Source organism: Vombatus ursinus, unplaced genomic scaffold (assembly GCF_900497805.2).
Source record: "Vombatus ursinus unplaced genomic scaffold, bare-nosed wombat genome assembly UNPS02014798.1, whole genome shotgun sequence".
Taxonomy (NCBI): domain Eukaryota; kingdom Metazoa; phylum Chordata; class Mammalia; order Diprotodontia; family Vombatidae; genus Vombatus; species Vombatus ursinus.
Genome location: NW_020954576.1, coordinates 11,633,852 through 11,648,793, shown reverse-complemented (window position 1 = coordinate 11,648,793; position 14,942 = coordinate 11,633,852). Strand labels below are relative to the sequence as shown.

The following is a 14,942-nucleotide window of genomic DNA, read 5'->3' as shown; positions in this document are numbered from 1 at the left end:
CAAGGTGTCGGTCGGATCTCAACTTTTACAGTATCCATAAGTCCTCAAAGCAAAATCCAATCCATATTTAGATCAGCCCCTTGGCATTTGTTTGCATATGTCCCTCTGGCTTTTCGGTTCAACTGTCCTAACTATTTTCTTTCAAGAATAACAACAGCAATGCTTTCCCTACTTAATGAAATCAATAACGCTTCAAAAACACGTTGTAACCGTAACGTACAACAAAAATGTGAGTTGCTATCACTGAGAAAGAAAATGTGATATAGTGAATGCTATAGAAAGGATTCTAATTCAGGTTTGGATTCCACTAGATGACCTAGTGAGATCTCTTGCAGCTTTAAGATTTTTATGACTTTGTGAAAAGAGCCCTGAACATGAGGACCTGAATACATGTCTCAGTTTCACTAGTTACTAAACCTGTGATCTTAGACAAGGGACCACTTTGGTGTCCAAATCTGTGAAATTTTAAAAAATAATACTTGCACCACCTACCTCACTGGGTTGCTACTAGAAAAAAAAAAGTTAGATAAGGTATGTAAAGCAACTACTCCTAAACACGAGCCATTAACATCTTGCTTCATAAATCACCCAACTGCCCAGCTGTTCTACAAAGTCTATTTCAATTAAGTGGACACACTTTCTCAATTCAAGGCATTTTCTGTATTCATATGAATATTATTTTCATTCAAATATAAATATTTAGCTTCCTATTGTTACAAGAATTGACTATACATTTTAATCATCAATCTGTTTATTTGTTGTTTGTCCATAATGTTGTCTCAAGTTTTTAAAGTACAACACTTTGGAGGCAGAAATTAGATCTCTTTAATTCAATTTATGCAGCAGTTAAACACATACCATGATCATTTTCCCTTCATGACCAGCTATCCACTCCCTCTTCTCCATTATTTCTGAGAATAACCTAATTTCATCCTTTTCCATCTCCCACCTGGATGCCTGCAAAGACTTCTTAACTGCCTCCCTTTTGCCCTCTCCAGTTCTTCCTGAACACAGCTACCAGATTAAACAAACACAAAACATTCACCATGTCACTTCAAGGGCTCCCCACTGCCTATAGGTGAAAGTCCCAATTCCCCAGGGAGCAGCTAAGGCGCTTCAGAATCTGTCCCTTTCTTACCTAGAATTATTGAAATTTAGAAGAAAGGAATTTTGGAGAGGGAGCAAAGATAGCATATTTGTATATACTAGGTAAGGTTTGAAAATTGTTATCAACCCTGAAGGTCTTCCCCTCCCGGTTGGATTTTTTTTTATTAAAGGGTCCATTTCTTGACTCACTTCTTAAAGAGGTCTATTGGCTGACTGGGCATATTACTTCACTCAAAGTGAGAATCTGAAAAGACTTCAGCTTAAAAGGGCCAGGGTCTTCCACCGCATCATGGGCCATCTCCAGTTGTACTGATAAATATCTGACCACTAGACCCAGATGGCTCTGGAGGAGAAAGTGAGGGTGGAGACCTTGTACAGTCCTCCCTCACTCAAATCAAAGTCAATTGCAAGTCATGTCATCATCTCCTTGACGTCAAGGTCCTCTTCGAGAATGAAGGACAAACACAACAACACCCTATCACCTCTAAAAATTATGTTTCTTATTGAATTCCCTGATAGAATGTAGGCTCCTGAAGAACAGGTATTCTTTTGTTTTTATTTACATCCCCAGCACCTAAGCGCAGTACTGGTACATGAGAGGTCCTTAATAATGCCAACTATTGATGCACAACAGTCAGCCAGAGGCCTTGGACCTCCACTGTAATATATATGACTTGACTTACCTGGCATTAAAAGTGTGTATTTTTAAAAATAATAGTAAGTATTATCCATCTCTGTGTCTTCCATATGCTGCATTAAAGTGGCTCTACTTTGAGGTCTTCTAGTACAAATCTCTAGACCAGTAGTTCTCAATGGATGTGTCTCAAAATTTCCCTACATCATGAAGCCTCCAGATGAGGTTTGCTACCAGATCTTCCTAGCTTGATATCAGAAGGTCATAAGAGCAGCTCTATCATAAAAGGGAAAAAGCAGTATCCTCATTCTAACTTTTGGGAAAATAGAGGTGAAAATCCTATGGCTGGAGAAATGGATGTAGTAGCTCAATTTCCTAGGGACCTTTCTTAGTTGAAAATTTAAACATTCATGATGCTTCCTCCTTATGTTAAAAATGTTTGAGATATTATTTTCTATCTCTTTTTTTCTTCTTTTTTTGTTTGATTTTTCTTTCTCATGGTTCCTCCTATTGGTTCTAATTCTTCTTTACAATATGACTAACGTGAAAACAGGTTTAATATGAATGTATATAGAGCCTATATCAAACTGTACACCATCTTGGGTGAGGGGAGATGGGGAGAAAATTTGGAACTCAAAATCTTATGGAAATGAATGCTGAAAACTAAAAATAAACAAATTAATTATAAAAATGTTTGAGCAAAAAACATTTGAGAACCACTAGATTGGCCATGCCATGAACATCCTCATTCCAATCCTATCTTCATTAATCCCCAAGATGAATTGTCAACTCTCCTTAGCCTGGCCTTAGCCCCAGTGTCCCTCAAACACACCATGAGAGAGAATACGGACAAGGAGTTAGTCATGGAGGTGACTAGAGTTCATATGATCTGGCATTTAAACTCTCAAGAGTCACAGGATATTGGAGCTAGAAGATACCTCAGAGAACTTGTTTAATTCTCTCCTTTTATGGAGGTGTAAACTGAGATCCAGAAATTCAAGGCAACTTACTCAATATCACACAGAAAAAGCCAAGTGTTCTGTTTATTCCTCTTTCTGTCTCTGTCTCTGTCTCTGTCCCTCTCTGTATGTCTTTGTATCTCTATCTCTATCTCTGTCTCTCCCTCTCTCTCTCTGTCGCTGTCTCTTTTCTCTCTCCGTATGTCTCTGTATCTCTATCTCTGTCTCTGTCTCTCTGTCTCTGTCTCTCTCTCTCTCTGTCTCTCTCTCTCTCTCTGTCTCTCTCTCTCTCTCTCTCTCCCTCTCTCTCTCTCTCTCTCCCCAACTCAATTTTTAAGCTCTTCAATGGAAGGAGCCATATCTTACATTTCCTTTATAACCCTCTTTGGTCTACTCCCCAAACATCTTCTCACCAGCTGTCTTGCTGTCCCTACTCTCCCTCCTCTCCCCACTATTTTCTAGTTCTAGAATTATAATTAAATTGATAATGTCATCACTACTGGGAAGAATGCATCAATCTACTCGCTTCCATTCAACTCACCATCCCAATAATTTTCAAAACGAAAATATGCCTCTGTGGCCACCACTCCCCTATGTACAAGTTCCAAAAGTTGTAGAGTAGTTTTAAGCTTTAATAGTTTAAATTGTTTTAATAGTTTAAAAGTATACTAAGACTTTTAGAACACTCTTGTCCATTTTGTCTTATTGTCTAGGCTCTAGGTACAAGAGGTACTCTCTTTGAGGGTAGAGACTGTCTTTGCTTTGTCTGTAAACAGTGCCTAGTGCTCTTCTGGGCATACAGTAAGTGTTCCATAAACATCTGTAAAATATTCATTCCTAGCCTTTGTATTGCCACACTAATATCATTGACATTTCTAATGATCTGAGTCTAGCAAATACTAATTCAATCAAGTACCTACTATGTGCAAGGCACTGTGCAATGCACTGGGGATTCAAAGACAAAATGAAATAGTCCCTGTCCTCAAGAAGCTTATATTCTATGGAGGGAAACAATATGTAAACAGATAAGTAAACATAAGCTAATTTAAAGAGAAAGAAACCCCTAAAGGAGGTCAGGAGGGACAGAGAAGGCTTCATATAGAGGCTGGCAACTAAGCAGAGCATTAAGAGGAGACAAAGATCCTAAGAGAGATGAGAAGAAAGTGCATTCTGGGCATGGGGAGCTGCCTGTACCCAGATAAGGAGAGAGGAGAGATAGAATGCCAAGTCTGGAGTAGGCCATTGTGGATGGAACATGGCAGAGCAGATGAAGGAGGAAATGTGAAATAAAACCAAAAAGTAGGTTGAGTCCAAATTATAGACTTTAAATGCCAAAGTGAGGAGATGTTATATTTTATCCTAGGTACAATAGGGAGCCACTGAAGATTTTTGAGTGAGGGAGTGACATACTCAGACCTATGCTTTAAAATAATTTTAACAACTGTGGAGGATGGATGAGAATGGGGAAAAAATGGAAGCAGGGAGACCAATCTGAATGTTAATTCATAGCTCACAGAATCATAACGAGCTCTAATTCTATATAAGAGCTGGAAGAGACCTTAGAAATCATATAGTCCAGTATCCTTATTATACAGATGAGGAAAGTAAGACCCAAATGGTTACGTGACTTGCCCTAGTTCACACACCTAGTAAGTAGCTGAGCCAGGATTCAAACTCAGATGACCTGACTCCAAATCTATGTTCTCTCCACTACACCACATAGTCTGAAGATACAATTAACTTAAGGAAGAAAGGAAAGAAGAAGAAAGAAAAAGGAGAAAGACAAAAGACAGAAAGCTTCGTGCCAAGGGAAGGTATGGTTTAATGGCAGAGCACAAATCATTTGACAAGTCTAGACCTTAGTTTCTTCATTTATGAAATGAGGGGCTAGATCAGATGATCTGTAAAGCTCTCAATCTATGAGGTGAGAGGCAATGACGACCTGAGCTACCGTGAAAATCGTGGGGTAAAAATCCTAGATGCTGCAGAGGTTGAACTGGCAAGACTTGGCAAATTAAACGAAAACAAGGGATTAAGGCAAATGAAGAGTTGAGGATGAATCCAAGGCTGCATTATTATAGCATTCTCATTTTCTCTACCACAATTTTGCTCACTGTAACTCCTCAGATTTAAACAGACTCTCTCATCCTCTTCCTCTCCAAATTCTATCCATCCTTCAAGTACCAACTCAAATCCCACCTTCTACAGGAAATCGTCTTCAACTCCTGTTAATTCTAGTGCCTTTCCTCTGATAATTATTTGCAATTTATCCTGTATATAGCTTGCTTTGCACATATTTATTTGCATGTTGTGTCCTCCATTAGATTGTAAGTTCCTTGAACCAAAGGGACTGTCTTTGCTTCTTTTTGTATCTCCAGCACTTAGCATAGTGCTTGTCACATAGCAGGCACTTAATAAATGTTTAATGCTTGATTGATTGAGCCCACCTTGAAGCCTTCCTATGTTACTCCATGCCATATTGATTGCTCTCCCTCCTTTTTTTTTTTTTACCTCTTGTAGCACTAGCTTAGGTATAGCACTGGTCAAAGAAAATCCTTGCTCTTAATTTCATATTACTTCTATATCAGATTTGTATTTTTCATTTCCCAAACTAGATAATAAGCACCTTGTGGGTACTGAAGTTTCTTTTTTCATCTATAACAATGCATTAGCAAGCTATTCTATTGAATGAATAAATGAATAAAAAATGAGTGGGAAAACATTTATCAGTCTTTTACTAGGTGCCAAGTATAGTGTTAAGGACTGGATATACAAAAGCAAACCACCCTCAAAGAAGTATTATACATCTTGTGCCTACAGCCTATACAATAGAATAGGGAAAAGCAATATATTGGGTGTTCTAAAAATCTTAATATAGTTTTAAGCTATTAAAGCTTATAACTACCCTATGACTTTGGGAACACCATGTACATAGGGGAATGGTGGCCACAGGGGCGTATTTTGATTTTGAAAATTATTGGGGGAGGGGAAGAGCCAAGATGTCAGAGTAGAGGCAAAAACTCACCTGAACTCTCCCAAATTCTCCTCCAAACAACTTCGAAACACTTCAAATCAAAATACTGGAGTGGCAGAACCAACAAAAGGTCAGGGTGAAACAATTTTTCCAGCTTAAGATGAAGTTGGATGTCAGGTAGGAAAGGTCTGTCACACTAGGGTGGTAGTTAGGCCAGGAACAGCACCTTGGCAATGCCAGCAGCAGACCTTGGAAGCAACTAACTGCATTAGGGGCAGCAGCAGCTTCAAAAGCTCTCACCCACAGACAGTAAGGAAGTTGGCAAATGATCAGAAAGAGATTACAAGGGACTCTGCTGGTGCTGAGCTCAGGGCTTTGCATTGCTCATACTGGTCTTAGTTCCAGAGTAGAGAAGAGTATTGTGGTTCCTCACAGAGGAGCAGGGGATCTGGCTCAGATCCAAGGCAGAAAGGAACACTAGTACTTGTGACTGCAGAAGAGCAGGTCCTCTGCTCTAGGGCTATCAGGAGCAATAGCATTTGTGGCTACAGGGGAACAAGGTCTCTTCCTGAGTTAAGACCCCAGCACAGGCCAGGAGAGCAGTGACCACAACTCTCCTTAGGTCATACCACCTTGGAAGCACCAACAACTTACAGATCCCCAGAGCTAGCTCTGAAGACAGCAGAATAAAAACTTGAAGCTTGGGACAATACCCCCTCCACCCTCAGAGCAGAGCCCAATTTTAACATAAAGTTAAAAGTCAAGAAATAGGCTAGAAAATTGCACAAACAACAAAAAAAGAACCTAACCATAAAAAGTTACTATGGTGACAGGGAAGATCAAGACACAAGAAAAAGACAATGGTGTCAAAATAGCTATAAGCAAAGCATCAAAGAAAAAAATGTAAATTAGACACAAGCCCAACAAGAATTCCTGGAAGGGCTCAAAAAGGATTTTAAAAACCAAATAAGAGACTCAGGAAAAACTGGGGGGAAAATGAGAGCAATTCAAGAAAATTATGAAAGAAAGTCAATGGCTAGGTAAAAGGGGGGCACAAATAATACTGAAGAAAATAACACCTTAAAAGTAGAATTGACCAAATGGAAAAAGAGGCACAAAAATTCACTGAAGAAAAGAACTCCTTAAAAATTAGAACTGGGCAAGTGGAAGCTAATGACTCCTTAAAGGTATCAAGAAAGAATAAAACAAAGTCAAAGGAATGAAAAAAAATTAGAAGAAAGTAAAATAACTGATTTGGAAAATAGATCAAAGAGAGATAATTTAAGAATTATTGGACTACCTGAACACCATGGTCAAAAAAAGAGCCTAGACCTCATCTTTCAAGAAATTAACAAGGAAAAGTGCCCTGATATCCTAGAATCAGAGTGTAAAATAGAAATTGAAAGAATCCACTAATCATCTCCTAAAAGAGATCCCAAAATGAAAACAGCCAGGAATATTATAGCCAAATTCCAGAGTCTCAAGATCAAGGAATAAATATTACAAGCAGCCAGAAAGAAATGATTTGAATATTGTGGAGCCATAGTCAGGATCATACAAGATTTAGCAGCTTCCACATTAAAGAATCAGAGAGCTTGGAATATGATATTCCAGAGGGCAAAGGACCTTTAGGGGGGGAAAATGGATATTTAATGAAATAGAGGATTTTCAAGCATTCCTGATGAAAAGCCCAGAACTGAATAGAAATTTTGACTTTCAGCTACCAGACTCAAGAGAAGTATAAAAATGTAAACATGAAAAAGAAATCAAAAGGAAATCAATAAGTTTAAACTGTTCACATTCCTATATGGAAAGAAGATACTTATAACTCCTAAGAACTTTCTCATTATTAGGGCAATTAAAAGGAGGATAGATAGACAGAGAGTACAAGTATGAGTTGACTACGATGGGATGAGTTCCAAAAAATAAAATAAAGAGATAAGAAAGAAGGATGTACTAAAGGAAGGGGGAAGGAAGAGGTACAAGGAGATAAATTATCTCACATAAAAGAGGCATGAAATGAAGAGGTTTCACAGTGGAGAAGAAGATGGGGGTGGGGGAAAACGGGCAACAGTTGAATCTTACTCTCAATGGAATTGGCTCAAAAAGGAATAACACACATTCAGTTGAGTATAGAAATCTATCTTACCTTACAGAGAAGTAGGAGAGATAGATGATAAGGGAAGGAAGGATGGTACTGATAGATCAGAGGGAGGAGGCAGTGGTCAGAAGCAAAACAGACTTCTGAGGAGGGCCAGGGTAAAAAGAGAGAGAGAGAAGACTAAACAGGGAGAAAAATAGGATGGAGGGAAATACAAAGTTAGTAATCATAACTATAAATGTGAATGGGATGAACTCCCCCATAAAGAAGCAGATAGCAGAATGGGTTGAAAACCAGAATCCAACAATATGTTGTTTACAAGAAACACATTTGAAACAGAGAGACACACATAGAGTGAAAATAAGGGGCTACAGAAGAATCTATTATGCTTCAGCTAAGGTTGGGGGGAAAAAAGCAGGGGTAGCAATAATGATCTTAGAGAAAACAAAAGCAAAAATAGACCTAATTAAAAGAAATAAGCGAGGAAACTACATTTTGCTAAAAGGTACCATAGACAATAAAGTAATATCAATACTAAACATATATGCACCAAATGACATAGCATCCAAGTTCTTAAAGGAAAAGTTAAATGAGTTACAGGAAGAAATAGACAGTAAATCTATGCTAGTGGGGAACTTCAACTTTCCCCTCTCTGAAGATAAATCTAACCATAAAATAAACAAGAAAGATGTTAAGGAGATGAATAGAATCTTAGAAAAATTAGATATAGTAGCCCTCTAGAGAAAATTGAATGGAAATAGAAAGTATACCTTTTTCTCAACTGTACATGGAACCTTCACAAAAACTGACTATATATTAGGACATAAAAACCTCACAACCAAAGACAGAAAAGCAGAAATATTAAATGGATCCTTTTTAGACCATAATGCAACAAAAATTATATGTAATAAAGGATTGTGGAAACATAGATTAAAAATTAATTGGAAACTAAATAAGCTAATCCTAAGGAAAGAGTGAGTCAAAGAACAAATTTGAAAAACAATAAATAATTTCATTAAAGAGAATGACAACAATGAGACAGCATACCAAAATTTATGGGATACAGCCAAAGCAGTACCTAGGGAAAAATTTATACCTCTAACTGCTTATATCAATAATATAGAGGAAAAGTAAATCAATGAATTAGACATGCAACCAAAAAAATTACAAAAAGAACAAATTTAAAATCCCCAATTAAACACCAAATCAGAAATCCTGAAAATCAAAGGAAAGATTAATAATATCAAAAGTAAGAAAACCATTTAACTAATAAATAAAACTAAGAACTAGTTTTATGAAAAAACAAATAAACCATTGGTTAACTGGACTAAAAAAAAGAAAGAAAACCAAATTACCAGTACCAAAATGAAAAGGATAACTGTTCCACTAATGAAGATGAAATTAAAGTAATTATTAGGAGCTATTCTGCCCAATTATATGCCAATAAATCTAAGTTAAGTGGCCCAATATTTACAAAAATATAAATTGTCCAGATTAACAAAAAAGGAAATAGAATACTTAAAAAAGAGATAGAATGGGGGCTGTAATGAGGATGGCCCCTGAATATTTATTGAGTAATGCCAAGGGCATTTGGGGCTTTTTGCCAACCAGGACTTTTGCTTGAGCAAGTTAGGTCAATTCAAATGCAATTCAATAAATATTTACTAAATTCAAACCATTATTCAATTTAAACATCCCTTTCTCTCAGAGAACACAGTGTGGTAGGACATAATAAGCTTTGGTCTCCTTCTCTTTCCCCTCAAGAGAGTATACCATGCAGGGTCTAACCTGAAGTTAGTATCTATACAGCACAATATGTTTTAAGAAATATGTAGCACAATATGCCAAGCACACCAGACCACTACATTAGTTATCTACTGAATCCTGAGCTCTCTGGCAGTTGGTTCTGAATAAGTAGTCTTCCATATAGCCAATGTTATTTGGCAATATTTTAGCATGGAGATGACAGGACTGACAGATGTGTACTCCTGTGGTAAATCAATCTTGCCTAAATTGTGAGCTATGAGGGGAAACTCCACTGTATCCTATTTATCAGCTTCTTCTTGAATTTTTCTGTTTAAAAAAAATAACGACAGAGTTCCAGATATGGTAAATAAATTTTCCTTTCCTTCTTTCCTTCCAACACTCCACCCAAAGTTTCTTCATGAAATGTTAATGGAAGATATGAATACCCTCTATATACATGGACACTTTATATACATGCCTATTTATTACCATATAGGGATTGGATTGGTACCTACAAAGATAAGCATTAAATACAGAGTCCTGTCCCTACTGAGAGAACAAACATTTTCAGCATTGCTGCTTTGACAAGTCACCTGATGATTAGGTTTCAGTTAATAGCTAAACATATATTAAAAGCATGCCCTTGGTTACAGAAGTGGCTTGTTTCTAGGAAATGAGTTACAAAAATATTCAACAGTATGCTGTAAGGAGCTGTATTTAGCTTGGAAAGGAAGAATTCCCAACACTGTATCAGATATAATTAAATAATATGTGGTACGCTGCATGAACACAAATGAACAACCTCATTATCTGAATCCTTTCAACTATTTCAAATCTTAAAATCGAAACAATTGCTAATTTTTCTATTCAGAAATTGATCATTCATTGTGATAATTCTTGTTTTACAGAATATACTCACTTGTCTCCTCCATTAAAGTCCTACTCCAATACTTCATGGCATTGTGGAAGCAATTCCAGGTTTTCAAAGACGCTAGATTCATGTCAACTCAAACAGGTCTTAACAAGCTGGAAAGGCTTCTAGTTAGGGCTCAGGGATTGATGCTATTTATCAACTGAGCATCACTCTAGGTAAATTTAGAGAGGTTCATTATCGGAAGATGTGGCCATGAGGTGATCACATTTTAGCTTTAGAAATTCTCCCTACAAAAAAAAAATCACCTATCAAAGGTATACAGGAACTATGATCTGTGTTAATTGAGAAAATATCCATACTGATAACATTCACATATATCATGATGTATTTCCCTTTCCCTAGTAATAAAAGGCATACCTGAAAGATAAAGTTAATACTTTCATCTGGTTATTTATATTCATAATAAACGCACCAGAACTTCCATAGAGGGGACTAGATCTATTATTTCATTGGTATAAAGAACTCCCAAGTGAGGAAACTTACAAATGCAGGTCAGAACTTTCTCTACAACTTATAGTCTTAAAACTGCCTAGTGTCCTAAAAAGATAAATGATTTGCCCACAGTCAGATAGCCAATATGTGTGAGAGATACCACTGGAACCCAGGTCTTCCTGGCTTCAAGGCCAGCTCTCTATCCTCCATGCTACACTGTCTACCATATTGCTTCCTTTTGCAAAAAGGGTACCACACTCAGTAAAGTACTTCTGCAAGAAGGAATTCCAAACCAAAGAGCCTGGATTAAGGTAGACCATGAAACCCTCTAAACTGTGGTTATTATTAGCCACTGCATCCATTGTAACCCTACAGACGTCATCATGTGTTACAAGCATCTGTTGACAGATTTCATACCAGGCATATCACTGAAATGGCAAGTGTGAAGAGGGTAGCCCATAATAGAAACAATGGAATTTTATTTTTGACCTGATCCAACAGATTGTCTCATAGGACATAAATGCAGTCTGCTGTCAGGGCTGCACTAAGATCACAGTTCAATATTATATTACTGATTTGAGCAAAGCTGAGAGTTTGTGTATCTTCTCTAACAAAAGTAGAATAGGGAATTATTTTTAAAACTTATTTAGCACTGTTTTTTAAAAGCACTGATACTCTTAGATCTAGTTCTTATAATACATTATCTCCTATTTTTTTTACTAGACTTAAGTTAAAGAAACAGAATTCTCATTACAAACTCTTTAATCACATTTTAAGCTCCCTGAATGCTTGATCTGTTCTTTAATATACCCCCCCTAGTGTTTTAAAATTGACAGATGAAAATAACTTAATTTATACCAATTCAAGCAGTTAAGTATCCCAAGTCTATTGTTTTTTTATTTAGAACAGAGTTATTACATTAGAAAATCTTTTAAATGGGGTTTAAAAATTGTGTCCCAGAAGATATGTCAGTGTGTTGTTCAGAAATTCACATTAATTCTAGCCTATTATTGTTCTCTAATAAAAAAATAAAAATGTGTCACTTGTTTAAATCAATAATTTCCAAAAAATTCCATATAATTTCCCCCCAAAATAGATCTCATATATTTTCTTAGGCATATGACTTTTCCTCACAAGGAAAAAAAGCAAACTTTGAAACAAAGATTTATTGGCCTACATAAACAAAACCCTATGTAAACCACATTTTAAAAAAAGAAAACATTTAAATACTACAAATCAAGACTGAAAGACTGGAGGAAGAAAAAGAATTTGTTTTCTTTGAGGGATAGGATACCACACTCAACAGAATTCAATGTGTAGAAAATAAGACTAACTTCAGCTATTTCTTTGGTTATTCAGATTATTCTCTGGATTTAGCCATGTGAAATTGCTTTATTATTCAATCTGAAGAGCCGATTTCTAAAAACAGAATTCATTAGATTCTGCTGGTCAGTGATATTTAATCAAAAAAGTACACAACTAACATTCCTAAGAGTTTGCGTTTCCCTCATTATAATTCACAAAAAATTTTCTCATAAGTTTTGAAATTTTATAGTTTTTTATCTTCAATTTAACTTCCAGTTTATTAATTCCAAATTATCTCAAATTTTAAAATGTAAAAAATGGTCTATTGGGAATTAGAAATAGGAGGTTGAGATGTAATAACTTTTTAATCAAAAAAGATCCTCTAAGAAAAAGTTTACAAAAGAAAATCTCTCAATGTAAAGAAGAAAGAAAATATATGGTACTTCGTTATTTAATGGACAAAATTGTCAGTTATCTAAAGTAAGAACTCTTTAATGTAGTTATTTGGGATTGGAGAAGTGTGAGTGTGATATGTTCTCTATTTCCATTCAATTTAATCCACAAACATTGATTACATCTCTACTATAAGCAAAGCACTGTGGGTACTAGGGGGAGGGAGTCACCACAATTTTCTTCCCTCAAAGAGATGTGGACGAGTAAGAATGACAAAGGAGTTCTAGACAAAGTGTTATTAAAATCTGGAGGAGAGAGAAATCATTTTCGATAGATATGAGCATAGAAAGAAGAAGTCAGAAGGACCTGACCTAAGTATTTCAACACACCAAGATGGTGACAAGAGGGATAGAGCTCCAGGCATGAGGGATAGGTAATTTATATAAATGATCAGAATCCAATCTCCCATGCACGCATACATATATGTATATACAATAATATCCACTGGGAGTTGGAGTTGTTGGATAAATGGATGAATTAGTGAGAGAAGTACATACATGGCTGAACATGTATGTCATTCACTCATCCTAAAGTCAAGCCCTTAGAAGGGGAAGTTTTCTCTTGCTTCACCCCCCAGAAGGAAGGAAAAACCATAAAGCCACATTACTTTTATCAGGACAATGTGACCAGAGGATTTGGGTTAAGAGGTCTCCATTGGCTTGCCTGAGGAGTCTTCTTGCCCAATAAAAGGGTTATAGCTTTTAACCTCCTGGTGAACATTCCTTATTTGTTCCAACCGAGAGGATCAAGAAGCAGTGGAATGTTCCACTGGATCAGACAACAGCCAATCGGAATGGAGTGGCAGAGTCAGTGTTTTTAGAACCTGGCTGACTCCTCTGTCCCCATTGCTTACCTCAATGAACTATATTTAAAGAGTGTAATAAAATGTCTTTTCAGTGAATAATACTCCAAGGGGCCTAAAGCACTCAAAAACATCCTTTAATTAACTCATGAGAGCATCTCTCTGAAATAGAGATAAACAGAGAGCCCTGTTACCCTATTATTGGTATTAATGATAAATAGCTTATTAATGATTCCAGCTCACTTTATATAGTGATTAGAGCTTCCTTCACAATTACCCTGTAAGGTTGTTATTAACTGGAAGGGAAGAGACTGATAAATTTTATAAAGGGTGAACATAATTCCTCTGCTAAGGTCATAGAACTGGTTTGAGGGTCAGTATAAAACTCTAGGGTTGGGTTTTTTCCCCCTATAAGATTTAAACATTTTATATTATTACTCCAACCACCCAACAACCCTTCTTTCCATGATCCATATATATGTATATTAATATATTATATTATATGTGTGTGTATATAGACCCACATATATATTTTATAGATGACTGATATTAAAGCTTAAAATGGCACTAAGACTTTTGGGACATGCTATATTTTGTGTATATGTGTCGATTATTTTTCAAGATCTCTATCAGATTTGAACTGCTATAAAAACCTATGCTGCACACATACATACACATTCACACAAGGCCACACAACACACATAATGTTTCCATCTCTGAAAATGGATTCCTTCCTAAGCATCCCCATGGGATGGGAATAAGAAAGGTCGTGACAGTGCCTAACTCTGGGACAGGCAGGCAGGTATCACCCGCAGACCCCGGGGCTCATCTACGGGGGTCTTCGCCTAGCCTAGACGCAAGGGACACCTTAGGGCCACGGCGGCGCCCGATTCCTTTTGCTGACCTTTCTCTGTTGCTTCTCCCAGGCGGGATCCAGGAGCAGGTCCCGGTCCCATTCTTCCTCCTGGATCATGTACTCGTCATCTTCGTAGACGTAGTTGTACTGCACACCTGGCTCTATCTGGTTCATGGCGCTCAGGTTGGCTCAGCTTCTCTGCAACCACAAACACGCGCTGGGGCGGTTCCGAGAGCGACTCAGCCGGAGGGCAGGCGAGGGAGGCGGCAGGGCTCTCTCCCTTCTCGGAAGGCGCAGCTTACTTCGGGATCCGAGTTCTTGGGGGGCAGGGACTTGGTGACACCGACAAGCCCCAGGTGAGCGCGATGGCGGGCCGGCTGGGCAGGTGGAAGGTGGCGGGGATCGGTGAGCAGGCTACCTGTGCGCAAGTTGACCGCGCTCGCCCCTCTAGCGGCTGCACGATCCTCGCTTGGGTGGATGAGTCTCCAGCGAGCACCAGCTCAGGCTCAGAGCCTGGGCCGCTGCTGCTTAATATCCCCGCCACCTGTCACGTGAGTCAGCCCAGGCCGCGCCTGCTTCCCTTCCCCCCCCCCAACCCCCCCCCCACCGGCTTCATCCCACCCTTTTGCTCTCAGTCCC

The 14,942-nt window shown here is 37.8% G+C and overlaps 1 protein-coding gene across 2 annotated transcripts in view; it reads right to left on the bottom strand.

Moving 5' to 3' along the window:
* The window catches only part of LOC114049803 (alpha-actinin-2), a 95,166-nt gene extending 80,567 nt beyond the window's left edge, over positions 1 to 14,599 (bottom strand). For both annotated transcript variants that reach the window (XM_027871211.1, XM_027871210.1), the window contains exon 1: positions 14,352 to 14,599. In XM_027871211.1, coding sequence (XP_027727012.1) covers positions 14,352 to 14,477 — 126 coding nt within the window. In that variant the 5' untranslated portion in view covers positions 14,478 to 14,599. The remainder of the gene's footprint in view (positions 1 to 14,351) is intronic.
* Positions 14,600 to 14,942: the final 343 nt, after the last annotated feature.